Source organism: Heloderma suspectum, chromosome 16, assembly GCF_057233095.1.
Source record: "Heloderma suspectum isolate Gila_16-S chromosome 16, 16-S_ref, whole genome shotgun sequence".
Lineage (NCBI taxonomy): Eukaryota > Metazoa > Chordata > Lepidosauria > Squamata > Helodermatidae > Heloderma > Heloderma suspectum.
The window spans coordinates 17,845,583-17,859,895 of NC_139473.1; the positions used below are offsets into that span (position 1 = coordinate 17,845,583).

General features: G+C 46.1%; 1 protein-coding gene across 3 annotated transcripts in view; it reads left to right on the forward strand.

Annotated features, from left to right (window-relative positions):
- Positions 1–14,313, forward strand: part of RABEP1 (rabaptin, RAB GTPase binding effector protein 1) — a 93,053-nt gene that overhangs the window by 70,789 nt on the left and 7,951 nt on the right. For all 3 annotated transcript variants that reach the window (XM_084822954.1, XM_084822956.1, XM_084822955.1), the window contains 6 exons: positions 2,096–2,560; positions 2,781–2,885; positions 5,465–5,581; positions 5,876–5,974; positions 10,397–10,537; positions 13,209–13,398. In XM_084822954.1, the coding sequence (XP_084679080.1) occupies positions 2,096–2,560; positions 2,781–2,885; positions 5,465–5,581; positions 5,876–5,974; positions 10,397–10,537; positions 13,209–13,398 (1,117 nt within the window). The remainder of the gene's footprint in view (positions 1–2,095; positions 2,561–2,780; positions 2,886–5,464; positions 5,582–5,875; positions 5,975–10,396; positions 10,538–13,208; positions 13,399–14,313) is intronic.

Here is a 14,313-nt window from a genome sequence, read left to right on the forward strand (position 1 = left end):
AAGATTTATGTGCTCAAATAAGTAACCTGGTAAACAACCATTGAAAAAGACCTTTGGCTTGAATGTAGCCAGTGTTCTAACTTTATTGCCTGAAACTTGCTTGCTATGCCAGCTTTATCTTCCTCCTCCTCCTTAGAGTTAAATTCTGGTTAAGTTCAGCTGCCGCTCTCTGTGGAGCATATTCACTATTTATTTCCCTTCAGGAAGAAGAATAGTTTGCTTGGATGTATTTTCAGGGCTGCCTTCTCTTCCTTGCTGTCTAGTCTATACTTTTAACTGTCTTTGTGATGCAACAGAAGATAATTCCTACAGCTCTGAAACTTCTTTTTATCATTCAACTTGATTTGCCTTTAAGCTGATTTTTCATAGGGCATCTTAATAGGATTTACTTTGGGGGGGGGGGTCTTTACAAGAGATCCCATAATAATTGGCTTCCACCCACCTAACTTCCTTCTCTGTGTCTTAATGACATTCCAATAAGCCATACAAGAGAATTGTGCCTGAAGGTTGACACCTAAGCCCTTAAAAGGGTTTTCTGGTGCTTCAGTTAGCTGCACATCATATCATTGCTTCCTACAAAAGCGAAAGTAAAGTAGGAAGCTTATGTGATGCAGATGATTGTAAGCAGTTTAAACTAACAAATATCAACACCCCTTACAAGTAAGGAAACATGCTGTTATTGGCACGCTTAAAAAAGATGTTCCTTGAAGGCTTGTGAGTTTGTTCATGTGATCAAGGATGCTCGAGTTTGCCCCTCTTCTGATTGTCTTAATTGGCTGTCCTGAATCAGCAGCATTAGTGGGAAATAATAAGTATTAATTACACAGAATGGCAGGGAATTTTAAACTCCACCCACCTCTGTAAGGTCCATGGATTAAGATGAACTTCTGGTCTGGTCTAGCAAGCCTGTTCTCATGTTTATACTGGTGCTTCCTAATCTGAGAGTGCCTGATTTGGTTAGAGGTGTGTGTGTGTGTGTGTACATGGAGGATGCTTATGGGACGGTGCTGGGTTTGAATGCTGGTAATGAAAATAGGTTGGAGGAATTTGCAACAGGCTAGCTCCTGCACAGCGTCACTACCTTGGGCTGACAGCCTGAGTAGGACAGGCACCTGCAGCAAAAGAGAGAGATTGTACGGACTGTAGAGCAGGGATGGGCAGAAGATAGATTGGGATGTATTGGTAGATCCCAATCTAGGTGATTTGCTGTAGATCAGCAAAGGCTTCTGACTTCCAATCATTTATGAATAGTGACAGCAAAAAGCCTTTTCCGCCTGCTGTTGAAATTGAGAAAGCTTTGTGGGGAAAATAGGACGTGATTTCTGTGTGAAAGAGCTTGTGTATTAGCTCTAGTTCTGGTACCAGAGGGTCTCGTGTGGCGCAGAGTGGTAGGCGGCAGTATTGCAACCGAAACTCTCCCCACGACCTGAGTTCGATCCCAGTGGAAGCCGGGTCCCAGGTAGCCTGCTCAGGTCGACTCAGCCTTCCATCCTTCCAAGGTCGGTAAAATGAGTACCCAGCTTGCTGGGGGAAAGGTAGTCACGACTGCGGAAGGCAATGGCAAACCATGAAAACGCCAGCACAAGCGGCGTCCCTCTAGGAGTCAGTAATGACTTGGTGCTTGCACAGGAGGAACCTTTCCTTTTTCTGGTACCAGAAACAAATTCCAGGGATGAGCATGTGCTCAGGGGTGCCTTGTTCTGCAGTTCTGGGTCTGCCTTGGTGCCCATTGCTGGATCTTGGGGTTCAAGTGAAGAACAAAGTGGCTTCCGTAAGCCTAACTTCTGCCCACCCTGCTGTAGAGTCTACTGAAGGGAGAGTTGGTGGATTTCCATCTCACAGAAGGAAAAAGGAAGGGCCCATAACTCAGCGGTGGAGCATAGGTTTTGTATGCGCAAGGCCCCTGGTTCAGCTTCTGGAATTTCTCGGGTAGCAAGCCTTGGAAAGACATCTGCCTGAAACTTCCAGAGCTGCTGCCAGTCACAGTACATAGGGCTGGGCTGATTGCATCAGTGGTCTGCCTTGGTATCAGGCAGGGTTTTAGGTTCTAGGCTGGGCAAGATACCTATGTTGTTTTTCTTTCTTTAATGTTTAGGTGCATATAAACAGCACTCATGGCTCAGTCCACTCACTTGACACAGACGTGCTGCTATCTTCAGGAGAATCTCTTAAGTCAGACAACGACATGTTTAAAGAGGGGCTGCGTAGAGCGCAGTCGACGGACAGCTTGGGAACGTCAGGATCCTTACAGGCCAAAACTTTGGGCTACAACAACAAAGCCAAATCGGCGGGGAATCTTGATGAGTCTGACTTTGGACCGTTAGTTGGGGCAGACTCTATGTCGGAGAACTTTGACACTGCCTCCCTTGGCTCTCTGCAAATGCCTGGCGGGTTTATGCTCACCAAAGACCAGGAAAAAGCAATCACAGCAATGACACCGGAGCAGGAGGAAACGGCCTCCCTTCTCTCCAGCATCACACAGGGTGCAGAAAACACTTACGTGTCTCCTAGTGGTTATCGCTTAGTTAGTGAAACGGAGTGGAATCTCCTTCAGAAAGAGGTACGTTTTGCGCCCACTGCTTCCGCTCACCTGACGACTGCTGTTGCAGAGGATGGGTCATCCACCTTGTACAAAAAGCTGTTTTTCCCTACCCAGAGTTCTTAAACCTCAATCAAGCAGTTGCTGCAGCCTCCATCACAGTGGACTCCATATGTTGCTTTGGCAGCCTTGTGTAGAGCTTTGCAGCTTCCCTGGCAAGTAACGACTTTGTTTCCTCCAGGTGCAAAATGCTGGGAACAAGTTGGGGCGGCGTTGCGATATGTGTTCCAATTATGAGAAACAGTTGCAAGGAATCCAGATCCAGGAGGCTGAGACCAGGGATCAGGTGAGAGTAGGTTGATCTCTTTCCTGCAAAGGATTTCATTGCTTTTCGGCATCTAAATTAACTCTGCGCAAAGGGACCGTTTTATTACAACTGACTTGACAGCAGCAAAATTATAAGAGGAGGGAAGGGTTCCCTTCATCCCCTGCCCTGCGGCATATGAGAATGGTTTGGTGTGCTGCTGAAATAGCGAAGGTAGTCATGGCTCTTGTGCATGGAAGAGAAAGAACAGATGGCTGCATGCAAGCAATGTTACGAATGCCATGATATTAAAGAAGTCCCTGTTCTGCCACACATTATTAGCAGGGGCAGTTTTGGGACTGAGCAAGGGCTCAGGCCAGCAATACTGGCTCCACCTGCTGAGTCACCCTTGGCTGAGCCTCATTAACCTCCTCCTCCCCAGCACAAATTGCAACAGAGGCTCTCTGGCAGAGACCTTGTCTTATGCCTCTCAGTTGCTCACATTTCATTTGCCTATTCTTGGCTTGAGCATGGGAGTCAGCAGCTGAGATGCGTTCAGAGAGATGCATTCAGTAAGAGCTCTGTACCTCTGTTGTCCACCCAGGAGAGGAGGTGCTTAAAGACGTTTTACCTGCGTCTCTGCTCATGTGGAAGAAAATGTTTGGATGTGCATAAATAGAGGGCGAGGAGGTCCTTGGGGTTGGGGGATCCCCTCAGGAACCATCTGCCTATCCACTTAGTGGATGCGTGTGTTCACAGTCAGATAAGGATATATTCTGCCCTTCCGATAAATAGTCACACCTCAAGAAAAACTCCTGCTGCAAGAAATATACTTATCAAATTCTTAAACTGGGACTCAAAGGAGGCTGTTTGTGAGGAATTAAGAGTATGTCCTGAGATGGTTTTAAGCAGTCAGAACGTCACAGTCTTACCAGATTCTTCTTCAAATTGTCTTCAGAAAGAGTAGGCAAATATAGGGTAGATTTCACGGTGAGCCCACTTAATGTAGACCCTTTGAAATGAATGGGATTGCAGTTAGTCATGACTAACTGAAGTCCCACTCATTCCAGTGGGTCTATTTTAAGTAGGACTAGCATTGGATGCTACCCATAGTTTTAAACCCAAAGGTTGAATAAGAGAAAAACATTCCTTACTAAATGGGGCTTCTCGTTTAAAATGCTAATTATTCGAGAGGAGAAATCCTTATACACTGTTGACTAAGCTAGGGTTTTTTGAAGTATGCAAGGGCACAGTGCTGTGCATGTCTAAACAGGGAAAGGCCTACAGCTCCCAGTACTGCCCAGCCAGCCATGCTAGCTGGGGAATGCTGGGAGTCGAAGGAGTTGTTTCTGTCTAAACATGCATAGCATTGTGCCTTTAGCCTGTAATGAAGCTGAAGAGATACTAAATGTAGATCATACTGAGCAGGAAACAAAAGGAGCAGTATTCTGGGAATCAGAGAGGATCACCGCCACAAGTCACAGTCTTCCTTCTCTTTTATATTGAGGTGCTATAATAGACCTATATAGCCCCAAGTGAAAATGGTATGTTTTACTTCTGTCCGCTCCTCCAGATATCATTGCACTTTCTAGTTTATCGTTTGGAGGCTGGCCAGTTTTGCTGATGCAGGTGGCCGTGCAGCCCAGAGCTTTGCCTACTCATAACTTCTCACTGAGCATATCTTTCACATGTTTAAGACTTGGGGCTTGTTTACAAGATCATGGGTGGTTGAGGTTGGATTTCAGAGTTTGTTGACTCTGGGTTGGCCTCCTCAATTGGCAATCCCTTCTCTGCATGATCAAGGACATCTCCACTGTGCTCATTTTCTCACAGGTCACTTGTGGCTGCAGGGGACTTCGCGCCTCACCCACCTCTGCACCCCAGTGATAACAACTCTGCTATTATTTACATGAGAGGTGAGTCAAGAGCCCCTGATTTTGGGCAGGAGCTCCTTTCCTCTCTTTCAGCTCGCTTCAGCCTCCGATTCACCCCTTGAACATGTATACAAATTGGAGGTTGAAGAGAGTTTTGGGGTTGTAATCCTCTGGAAACTGATCATGTAGACAAGCCCTTTGGCAGGCAGGCAGGCAGGCAGACCAAACACTATCAGAGTTTCTAGCGGTCTATGTTAAACATTTTAAAGTTTATACCGTTCTAAAATTTATGATACATTTTGGCTTCACCTGCTTTCTACATAGTTACATCTACAGCTAGCAAATTTGACATATTTGGTCTGGCAACCTGTACATAAAATTCGATTTTTCAGGGAACAAAAGGCAAGTTGTACGATATTTCCATTCATGCCGTAGCAGGAAGTGGCATATTTCTGTACGTATTTTTTAAAGTTATTTGGGAGAGAACTCTGTATTGGTGTTCTCTTCTGGGTCCAAAGAATTGGATGCTGTGGTGTTAGAAAAGGTCATCTCCTGTACAGGGAGGGCATCAGCCACAGCAAAGCTCTCACCAAAGCCTCCCGAGTGTAATCATTAATTCATGATGTTTTTTATCTACTGTATCTTGCTTCTAAATTCTGGATGTTGTCATAGCTTTTGTCTGAGAGAGAAATTGTCCTTTTTTTAGAAGAAGGGATGTTTATGGTGTACTCTGTCCTAACCACCTAGGTGAAGAAGCTTCAGATGATGTTGAGGCAGGCCAATGACCAACTAGAAAAAACAATGCGCGAGAAGCAGGAGCTGGAGGAGTGCATGAAACAAACCACTGAAGATTCAGAAAACCAGGTAGAGAAAGCTTGGTTGGAAGGAAATGATGAAGATGCATCACTTTACTTGTGGTCTGATGTGGAGAAATTCCTGGCAGTCATCAGCGACCATGTTTCAGAGCTCCTATAGTGTTGGACAGCCCTACCAAGGGCCAAAGTATGAACCACTCTGTCCACACTCCTTCCAACAATACTGACTGTGGTTTGGGAATTTCGGGTGAACCTTTGCAGGGGTAATGTACCACTTACCAACAACATTATATTGTGCTTCTTTTCTGTTTTGGTTGATTCATGTTTTTTTTCCATTGGACAGATCTCATCCCTTATCGTTAGAGTCCAGGAGTCCGAGACCTTACTTAGCGAACTACAGCAGGCGTTTTCTCATGCTAAGAGAGATGTTCAAGACCAAGTGGTAAAGAAATGCAGATAAATTATGTCATTGTGTGTCTAATACTGATATTAGAGCCTGGAGTCATGCAATCAAGCAAGATGGTGGGAGATTCAGGACAGATAAAAAGTACTTCTTCATACAGTTAAATTATGGAATTCGCTACCAGGAGATGTAGTGATGGCCAGCCACATGGAGGGGTTTGTTTGTTCCTTTTCCATTTCTGCACTGTCTTGCTCAAGCTAACCAAGGCAGTTTACAAAAAATGCATGAACTAAGACAATAGTCCAAATAAAAACATGGTAAAACATGAACAGCCTTAAAATCCATGATAATTTCAAAAGCCAAGTTAAAAAGATGTGTCTTGACTCCCTTCCTGAATGCAGAGAAAGTTGGGACTGGTTGCTACTCCAAAGGGAGTGTGTTCTAGAGTTCAACAGCAACTCAGGAAAGAGCTCTTTTCCATGTGCCTGACAAGTGGCAGTGTCCTCAGATGAACCTCTCCTGCTGATCTTGGCAACCGCCTATGTTCATACCGAGACAAGTAGTCCCTCAGTAAGCCAGGCCCTGAGTCAGGGGTGGGCAATGTGTGGCCCCACTCAGGGAAAAAAAAGGTGTTTGTAGTGGCCCTGGAGCACGAAAACGGCCAAATCTAGCATGTAGCTGCTACAGAGTGGCAAAGGAGTTAAACTTGTGGAGCACATGGGGGTGGTGGTGTGGTGGTGGGCGATGCCTCCCCAGACCTCCTGAAATTGGCCACCCCTGCTCTAAGTCAATTAAGGGCACAATCCTTTGCACGTTGAGACAGAAAAAAGTCCTACAAAGTAGTCTAAGTCCCATATCTTGGCTGAAAGTCTGATTGAAATGGGTCCAGATAATCAGTATCATCCACATGTGTCTGGAGCAGTGAGGCCACCACCTTCACGATCACCTTGGCCTAGAAGGGAATGTTTGAGAGCATTTGTGGCTGGCCTGTAGCTTCCCAAAACTGTTCAGTCAAGGGAAGGTTCTTAAATAAAGGTCTTCCTGCTGCCTCCTTTAAACAAGAGGGAACGTGCCCCTCCTGCAAGGAGGCATTCATAATTTCCCTCAGCAGTGTGGTAAGCCCCATCTTTTTTTTAAAAAATATATTTTTATTTCTTTTCAAAAGACATTACAAAAAAACCCATTAATATTAATTCAGGGCCCCTCCCCAATCTCACCAATTTCCTGAAACTGGTAAGCCCCATCTTAGCTTCTTTAATTAGCTATGAACACCAAGGGTCAAGTGACAAGTGGCAGCCCTCACATCGCCAGGCATCCTTTACAATTCATGGAGAATAAGGTATCAGCGGCTACTGGTCATGATGGCTATATATTACATCCAGTATCAGAGGCGCTATACCTCCCCATGCCTCTTGCTGGGGAACCTGAGCAGGAGGTGATATTGCACTCATGACCTGCTTGTAGGCTTCCCACTGGGGCATCTGGGTGGCCGCTGTGGGAACAGAATGCCGGACTAGAGAGGCCTTGGTCTGATCCAGCACGATGGCTATGTACTTAGGTCTCTTGTTCATACAACGGCCTTGTAATCGTCCGTTTGCCTGCTGTCTGGCGCAAGGGATGTTTGATTCCAGGTAAATAACATGCTTGGATGCTGCTGTGCGTCTTCAGGTTGTAGTTTGCCAGTTCCTGACAACAAAGCTATCTGTGCATCTGTTTCTTTGCACCGCCCTGCTTGCCCATCTGTTAGAGCAGAATGGATTTGTGCACAGGAAAAAGTAAACTCCCAGCTGCCAGATGGCAGCTCTCTAAGGAATGGAGGAAAGCTGATGATGGTACTGTAGGAACAGGAATGACGGGATTATCATCATGGGTGGCTGCCCCAAGGCCTGAGGGACACAGAGGGGTCCAGCAATATGGACATGGCCAAGGGCAGACAATATAGTCTCCTCCATACTGTTTCGCTTGCCTGAATGAGGAAGACAGGAGAGGGGTGCCAACTCTTGTTACTGGCTCCCATACTGAACGAGCGCAAAGGCTGTCTGGTCAGGAGGCGGACTGAAAGCCCCATTTAAGGAGGCAAATGTTTGGCCTACAGCTTTTGGGGAGAGGTGGCGGCAGAGGCTTTATGTGTCACCTGTGTTGTATGTTGCACTATTATTAGTTAGATTTAATACCCTATCCCTTTAGGGTGCCTACCTACCCCCTCAGGGCAACTTACAGTAACCCACTGAAATACCAAAACACTCAAACTTAAAATAAATAACAATATAAAATAACACCAGCAGATAAAGTAACTATAAATTGAACTCTAAATTCATTCAGATCTGACCAGAATCAAAAAGTCATTAGGATTTTCCTAAAAAAAACCCCAAAACCCCAATACAGAGGGGGCTATACATATCTCCTTGGGAAGAGAGTTCCAAAGTGACTGGGCCACCACCGAAAAGGTGCTGTTCCTGATCTTTGCCAACCTAATAGGACTTGCTGAAGGATCTGACAGCAGGACCGCAAAAGCTGTTCAGAAGGCCTTGTTATGAAATGTGCTTTAATTTACTTGAGCAGAAAGGATGGAAGGAATCCTGTTTCCCTCTCTCCATGTATAGATTTGGGTTGCTCTTTTTATCGTTGTTCTCAGATTTAGTAGTCAAACAGGTTCTTCTTTCAAGATTGCTCATTGGATGTTAGAAAAATGGATTTTTTGGTATCAAGACATTAAGGGAAGAAAGACAGTGGGCTCTGCTTTCCTTCCTGATGTGAGGAAAGGATGGGAGTTGATGGGTGCATATCTCTGGCTATCATAGACCCAGATGAGCAAGATAGCCAGAGGGATTTTGGTGATTGTCTTAAACAAAGGTGACAAAAAGTAGGCATGCCTGCTTACAAGATACTGGGTTTTCAGAATCACACGGCTTTAACAGACATTGAATTCTTTATTTTTCCTTCCATTTGGCTTAAACAAGAAGGTTGGAAATCAGTGTAAAATATTTCATGGTTTTAAATGTGCAAGTGTCAATACGGAAGTATTAAGGCAATCAGATCAAAATGGCTGGCTGGCCAGAAAGTTGTATGCAAGACGTCTGCAGCTCCACATGGGACATGCAAGGCCTCAGTATCCTATGGAACCTGCTTTTCCGCTCTTCTCCAAAACCAAAAAATCCAAGTCCCCTTCCAGATACAGGCCCTATCTTCCCAAAGCAGCAGAATTTGGGGGAGCTTTGTAGAACAGTCCAGAGTGACTGCTCTGGGGTAGCTCCATTTTGTCAGTAGCTCACGTTGGTTCCATGACTTTCAATCCACCATGCCCACTGTTTGCCCAAGCACCAGGAGAGCGGTGGGAAGGGTGGATTCGGCACTATGCCGTGTCCAGGCTTCAGCTGGGTCAATTTCCCTTGGCCCCCCAAGCACTTTCCTGGCCTTGCTTGGTGCTGGTTGTAGCCTAACAAGTGCATAGTGGTAAGAATAGGCCCTAGAGGTTTTTCCCCAGCTTCTTAATCAGTTGATCTGCCTTCCTTTCTGCATTAGAGGCAAGCGTGTGCCTGGCAGAAACTCTAGGGAAAACTGTTTCTTTGGCTTAACTACCATTTTTTAAACATATCCAGGTCTATGCACTGCACAGTTGCGATCTTCCTAGGATTTTTTTCACTTCATGTAACTAGATTATTTTGTCTGGAATGATGTCACTATGAATTGCTAAGTTGCGCCTGCTCAATTGACTTTATTTCAGGGTTAAACTGGTTAAGGGTGCAATCCTATGGCTGCTAGTCAGCTGCTAGAGGGCCATAGGATTGGTCGGTTCCCGGAGAACCTCCTCCCTGCTCCCTCCCCCGCCACCTTGTAGGCGGCGCGGATCGTCCCCAGGCTCCGTGCTCAGAAGAGCAGCGCAGAGCGGGGCAAAAGGGGGGCGTTCCTGGGAGCGGGGAGGGGCGAGGAGTGCGTAAGTGCTGGTATGATGCTTCCTATGCATCGTCTGGCTTGCCCACCCCTCACCCCGACATCCCGTGGCTAGACAGCTGAAATCGGCAGCCAACAAGTTTGGAGGCAGCCACCTCTCCACATAGAATTGCACCCTAAGGCTATTAAATAGCAAAGCTGTTTGAGGCAACTGAGAACTCTGACATCGAAATGGAGCAAGGCCACTCCTACTGACAAAGCAAGTCACAGATATCCTTTGCTCTGCTGTTTCTGTTGGATAGGGAATCTGTAACATGGCTGATCTTTGGGTGGTTAGTTGCAAGGTGTCTGCTGTAACCTTTAATTCCCCCTGACTCTTAAATGATTTTTAGAATTTCTTACTATTCCCAGTCCTAAAGCCAGAGAGAGAGAGAGCACAAGCACAGGCATTCTCTTTTCCACACAGCTGGTATTTCTTGCACACTTTCAGAATGTTGAGAAGGAAATGTGACTTGATCACATGAGGTGATTTTGAAGCCCTGACTTTAAATCTTTGTTTGTTCACTGGAGGCTGTCCTGATGCAGTCAAGGGAACACGTCTCAGAGGAGTTGATGAGGCTTCAGAAAGACAATGAAAGCCTGCAAGGAAAACATTGCCTGCATGCCTCTTTGCAACAGGCTGAGGACTTTATCCTTCCAGAATCTGGAGAGGTAGGATGAAAATAGTCAAATGGAATAATTTTGTGTGTGATTAACAGGAAAGCATGAACTGGATTGACACAAAACCTCAGGAAATGCTGCCACCAAGACCAGAAAAAACATACAAGCTTGTTTCAAGTACGTGTGTGTGTGTGTACACAAACACAAAGATTATAATTTTTATCCCAGTTCAGGGGGTAGATTAGCAGAAAGTGCTGCCTTTTCTATGGCCACTCTTGGTCCTCATTTGCTGTCATTTGGGGGCACATGTGATAATCCAGATGAGGTTGCTGTGGACAAAGGCCCCTGTCTAAAATTCCAGGGTACCTGGCACAGTGGCCTAATGTTAGGATTGATTGTCTTCCCCTCTTCGCAGTCAACACCATGGAGACTTATAACTTCAAGCTATTACACTTTTATTATGCTGAAGACTACCCTTTCTACAAAGCAGAATCGGGGAAGCTCTCAGACTGCTCCAGGCTCTGAATGGCTGATCTGAGATCTCTATTAGGGGAGATGATCCAGAGGGTTGTGAAGTTGCAGACAGTTTGCCTATGAACACTCATGGTCAAACTTGCCTCGCAATTTAGGGCGGCTCCCTTCTACATTGGCTTCTAAGATCTATCCTGGCGGAGTGTCTTAGCCCCGACCCTATCTCCTCCCACTTCAACTTGCGACATTCTCTAGCGTCTCTCAAGTCATGCCCCTCTTCCACCTCCTCCTTGGAAACTCAAGTTGTCACAGTGGAGCAGGGAGGCAGCGACTCGGCCTGGGCCATCTGTTCATTAAGGCCTTGGGAAGAATCTCTCCCAGCGCCTTGGGGCTCTGGGGAAAGTTCCTCCCCCAGGCTCTGATCTAGCTGTTCCAACTCTGATTCGGAATTGGAGTTGTCAGAAATCTCAAGGAGCTTGGGGTCATTCCCTGACATCTAGCTTCCCCATTACATAGCAAGCACCCTCCATACATGCAGACTGAAATTTCCTCCTAATGGTTCTGCCTACAAGGAAAATCTCTCCCGGTTCCCACCTTCTATGTCCACCTTCCTGGGTTGTTGAAAGATGCCAGTGGCCCCCTCTATGTGTGTCCATGCCCTATCCCAAGTACCAGAACTCTGCCTCTAGAGGTGGGCCCAGACCCACCCGATTGGACGATCCACCTCCCCCATCCACCTCCTCCCCTGATTCTACAGGATTAAAAATTGGAACTCTGCCTTACGAAGACCTGTCCTCTGCTGTACATAATGAGTGGTCCTTGCTCCTCTTAAGGAAATCTGGGATTCCTCTCAAAGATTGTCTTGCTTAGGTTGCTTAAGAAAAGGGGTGGGCCATAAGTCCCTGCCAGCATGGCCAACCATCAGGAATGCTGGGAGTTGAAGTCCAAAACATCTGGAGATCTACCATCTGCCCACCTCTGTCTTAGAATGTACTGGTCTGTTTCTTCTTTCTTTAACGCTAGCTATCTGCTTTCCTCCTCCATTCCTTATATCTCCATTCTACATCTCACAAAGATTCTTAATTTGGGACCTGGGTTTTCACAGTATGCTTTTGCCAGACCGCACTTCCACAATAAAGGCTTTGATTAGGGATGGATGGACTCGCCTCCAACTGGTTATTCCGGGCCCTCGCCAAGCCGCTGGAGCGCCTGGCAGTGCTGTGGGCCTGCTCATCCTCTTGGGGTTTTCTGGATATGTAATGGTATGTAAATGGCGGCTGTAAAGGGGCCGTTTACACAACATTACAGGCATAATGGACCATTCACACCTGTAATATTGTGTAAATGGCCCCTTTATGGCCGCCGTTTATGTAACATTACATTTACAGAAAACCCCAAGCCGCCATTTTTATGCAAAATGGCGGCTCGCAAAGGGAACAGGCAGCCACCAGGCACTCGGCAAGTGGGTCCTGTAAGTGATGCCAGCTGGGCAAATGGGGTCTGGGAGGCTGAGTGGTGGAGAGTCTGTTGGACTCCACCCCCTTCTTGGACTCCACGACATCCCTAGTTTTAACCAAGGGGAGGTAAGAGGAAAATGTGCTGAACTCTCTCAGCAGTGACTGGGGAGTCATTTGGAAGGTGCCCCTCCTTCGTTGAAAATTAATCTGCAACTCTTGGCGTTCCCCTTGCTTCATATTGCTACACGATAGTGCCAGACCTATGCATGTGAGTGGCTGTTGAAATCGAACCACGCCACTGTCTGTTGAGGCAGAAACAGGCTAGAAGATGTAGACTTGTCTCATAGATGTAGAATTTATCTTTATGTTATGTTGTGTACGCTTTTGATTTTAATTACTGTTGTAGTTTAAAAAGTTCCATTTTGATACCAAAAAAAGTCTCCGTCTTAAATATTCTCATTTGCTGCTGCTGTTTGGAGGCATGAGCTGCCTGAGGGATATGCCTGAGGGATTTTAAATAGGTGTTCATCAACCCAATTGGGACTACCGGAGGAGCAGTTTTTGTGCTTTGAGGGGTTATAAGGGGATATAGCTAAGTGGTCGAGCACATGCTTTGCACGCACAAGGTCCCACATTCAGTTCTGGGATTTGAGGTCGCAGGGCTGGGAACAACTCAAAATAGACAACGCTGGGCTGGGTGGACCCACTTTGAGCATCAGAGGTGTGTGGATGTATGTGGCGGTGGGGAAAGGAAATAGAGTTTTGTTCAAAAAACTTGTAAACCTTTCTTTCAGGAGCTCCGTGAACTGGTCCTCAAATATCGTGAAGATATCATTCATGTGCGGACAGCAGCGGATCACCTGGAAGAAAAACTGAAGGCAGAAATTTTATTCTTGAAAGAACAGATTCGAGCTGAGCAGTGTTTAAAAGAGAACATAGAAGAGACTCTACAGCTGGAAATAGAGAACTGCAAAGAGGAGATAGGTGAGAGACGGGCAAGTCCTGGCTCTCTAGGAGGAACAGTTAGCGTAATTCCAAGAACCAGTGCAGGAACATACCGTGAACTGGAAGGCAGCTGCTAATCTAGTTGCATAGAATAATCATTACTGTGTTGCATGTATGTAGCACATCTTAAGAGTTCAAAGTGTAGCTTGTCTATAATTCTTACAACAAGCCTGTAGAGTAGTTTCTCATTATTGCCTCCATAGTGAAGGTAACATCCCAATAAAACCCTCTACAGGGTTGTGTTGATGTGCTTAATGAACACACTTGAAATGACTCTGATGTGCTAATGCAAAAGGAGCCTATAACCAAAGAAGTGGCTGGTTAGTTGAGATCAGCATGTGGAATTCAGTACTAGTTCCCCTCCCTCTGGCCACCACTACTTGGCCCTCACGGTTGCAGGTTTCAATAACATACAGTAATAACATACAGTCCGTGCTGACCTTAACCACTGCAAGGTTTCTTCAGAGGCCTCTCTCATATTAGCCTTTTCTTGCCTCAATTCCTTGCCTCCTCTGCCCTTTTCTTCACACTGCCTCCTCCATCTACTTTTCCCTCAGGTTCTTCTACCTAAGCCCATTGCAACCTTCCTTGAGTCACCTTACTTCTGAAGTTCCCTGTCCCTGAAGTTCTCTGTCCCTCATCTTCCCAGCTCCTGGAACCTCTTACTAGTCCTCAGCCAGCCCCACAAAGCTACTCCTGTCCCTAAGGTCTGTGTAAATCCAAGCAAAACTGACAACTGCCCTTCCCTCACAGAAGTTGTTCTTTTTGGAATGGTCCATCTGGTGTGTGTCAGAGACTTCCGTCATGGCAGGGGCAATTTATTTATATGTAAAGGGCTGCTTCACATATTACAAGACAGGATGAGTCTCCATGTTTCCATAGCACATTACCCTC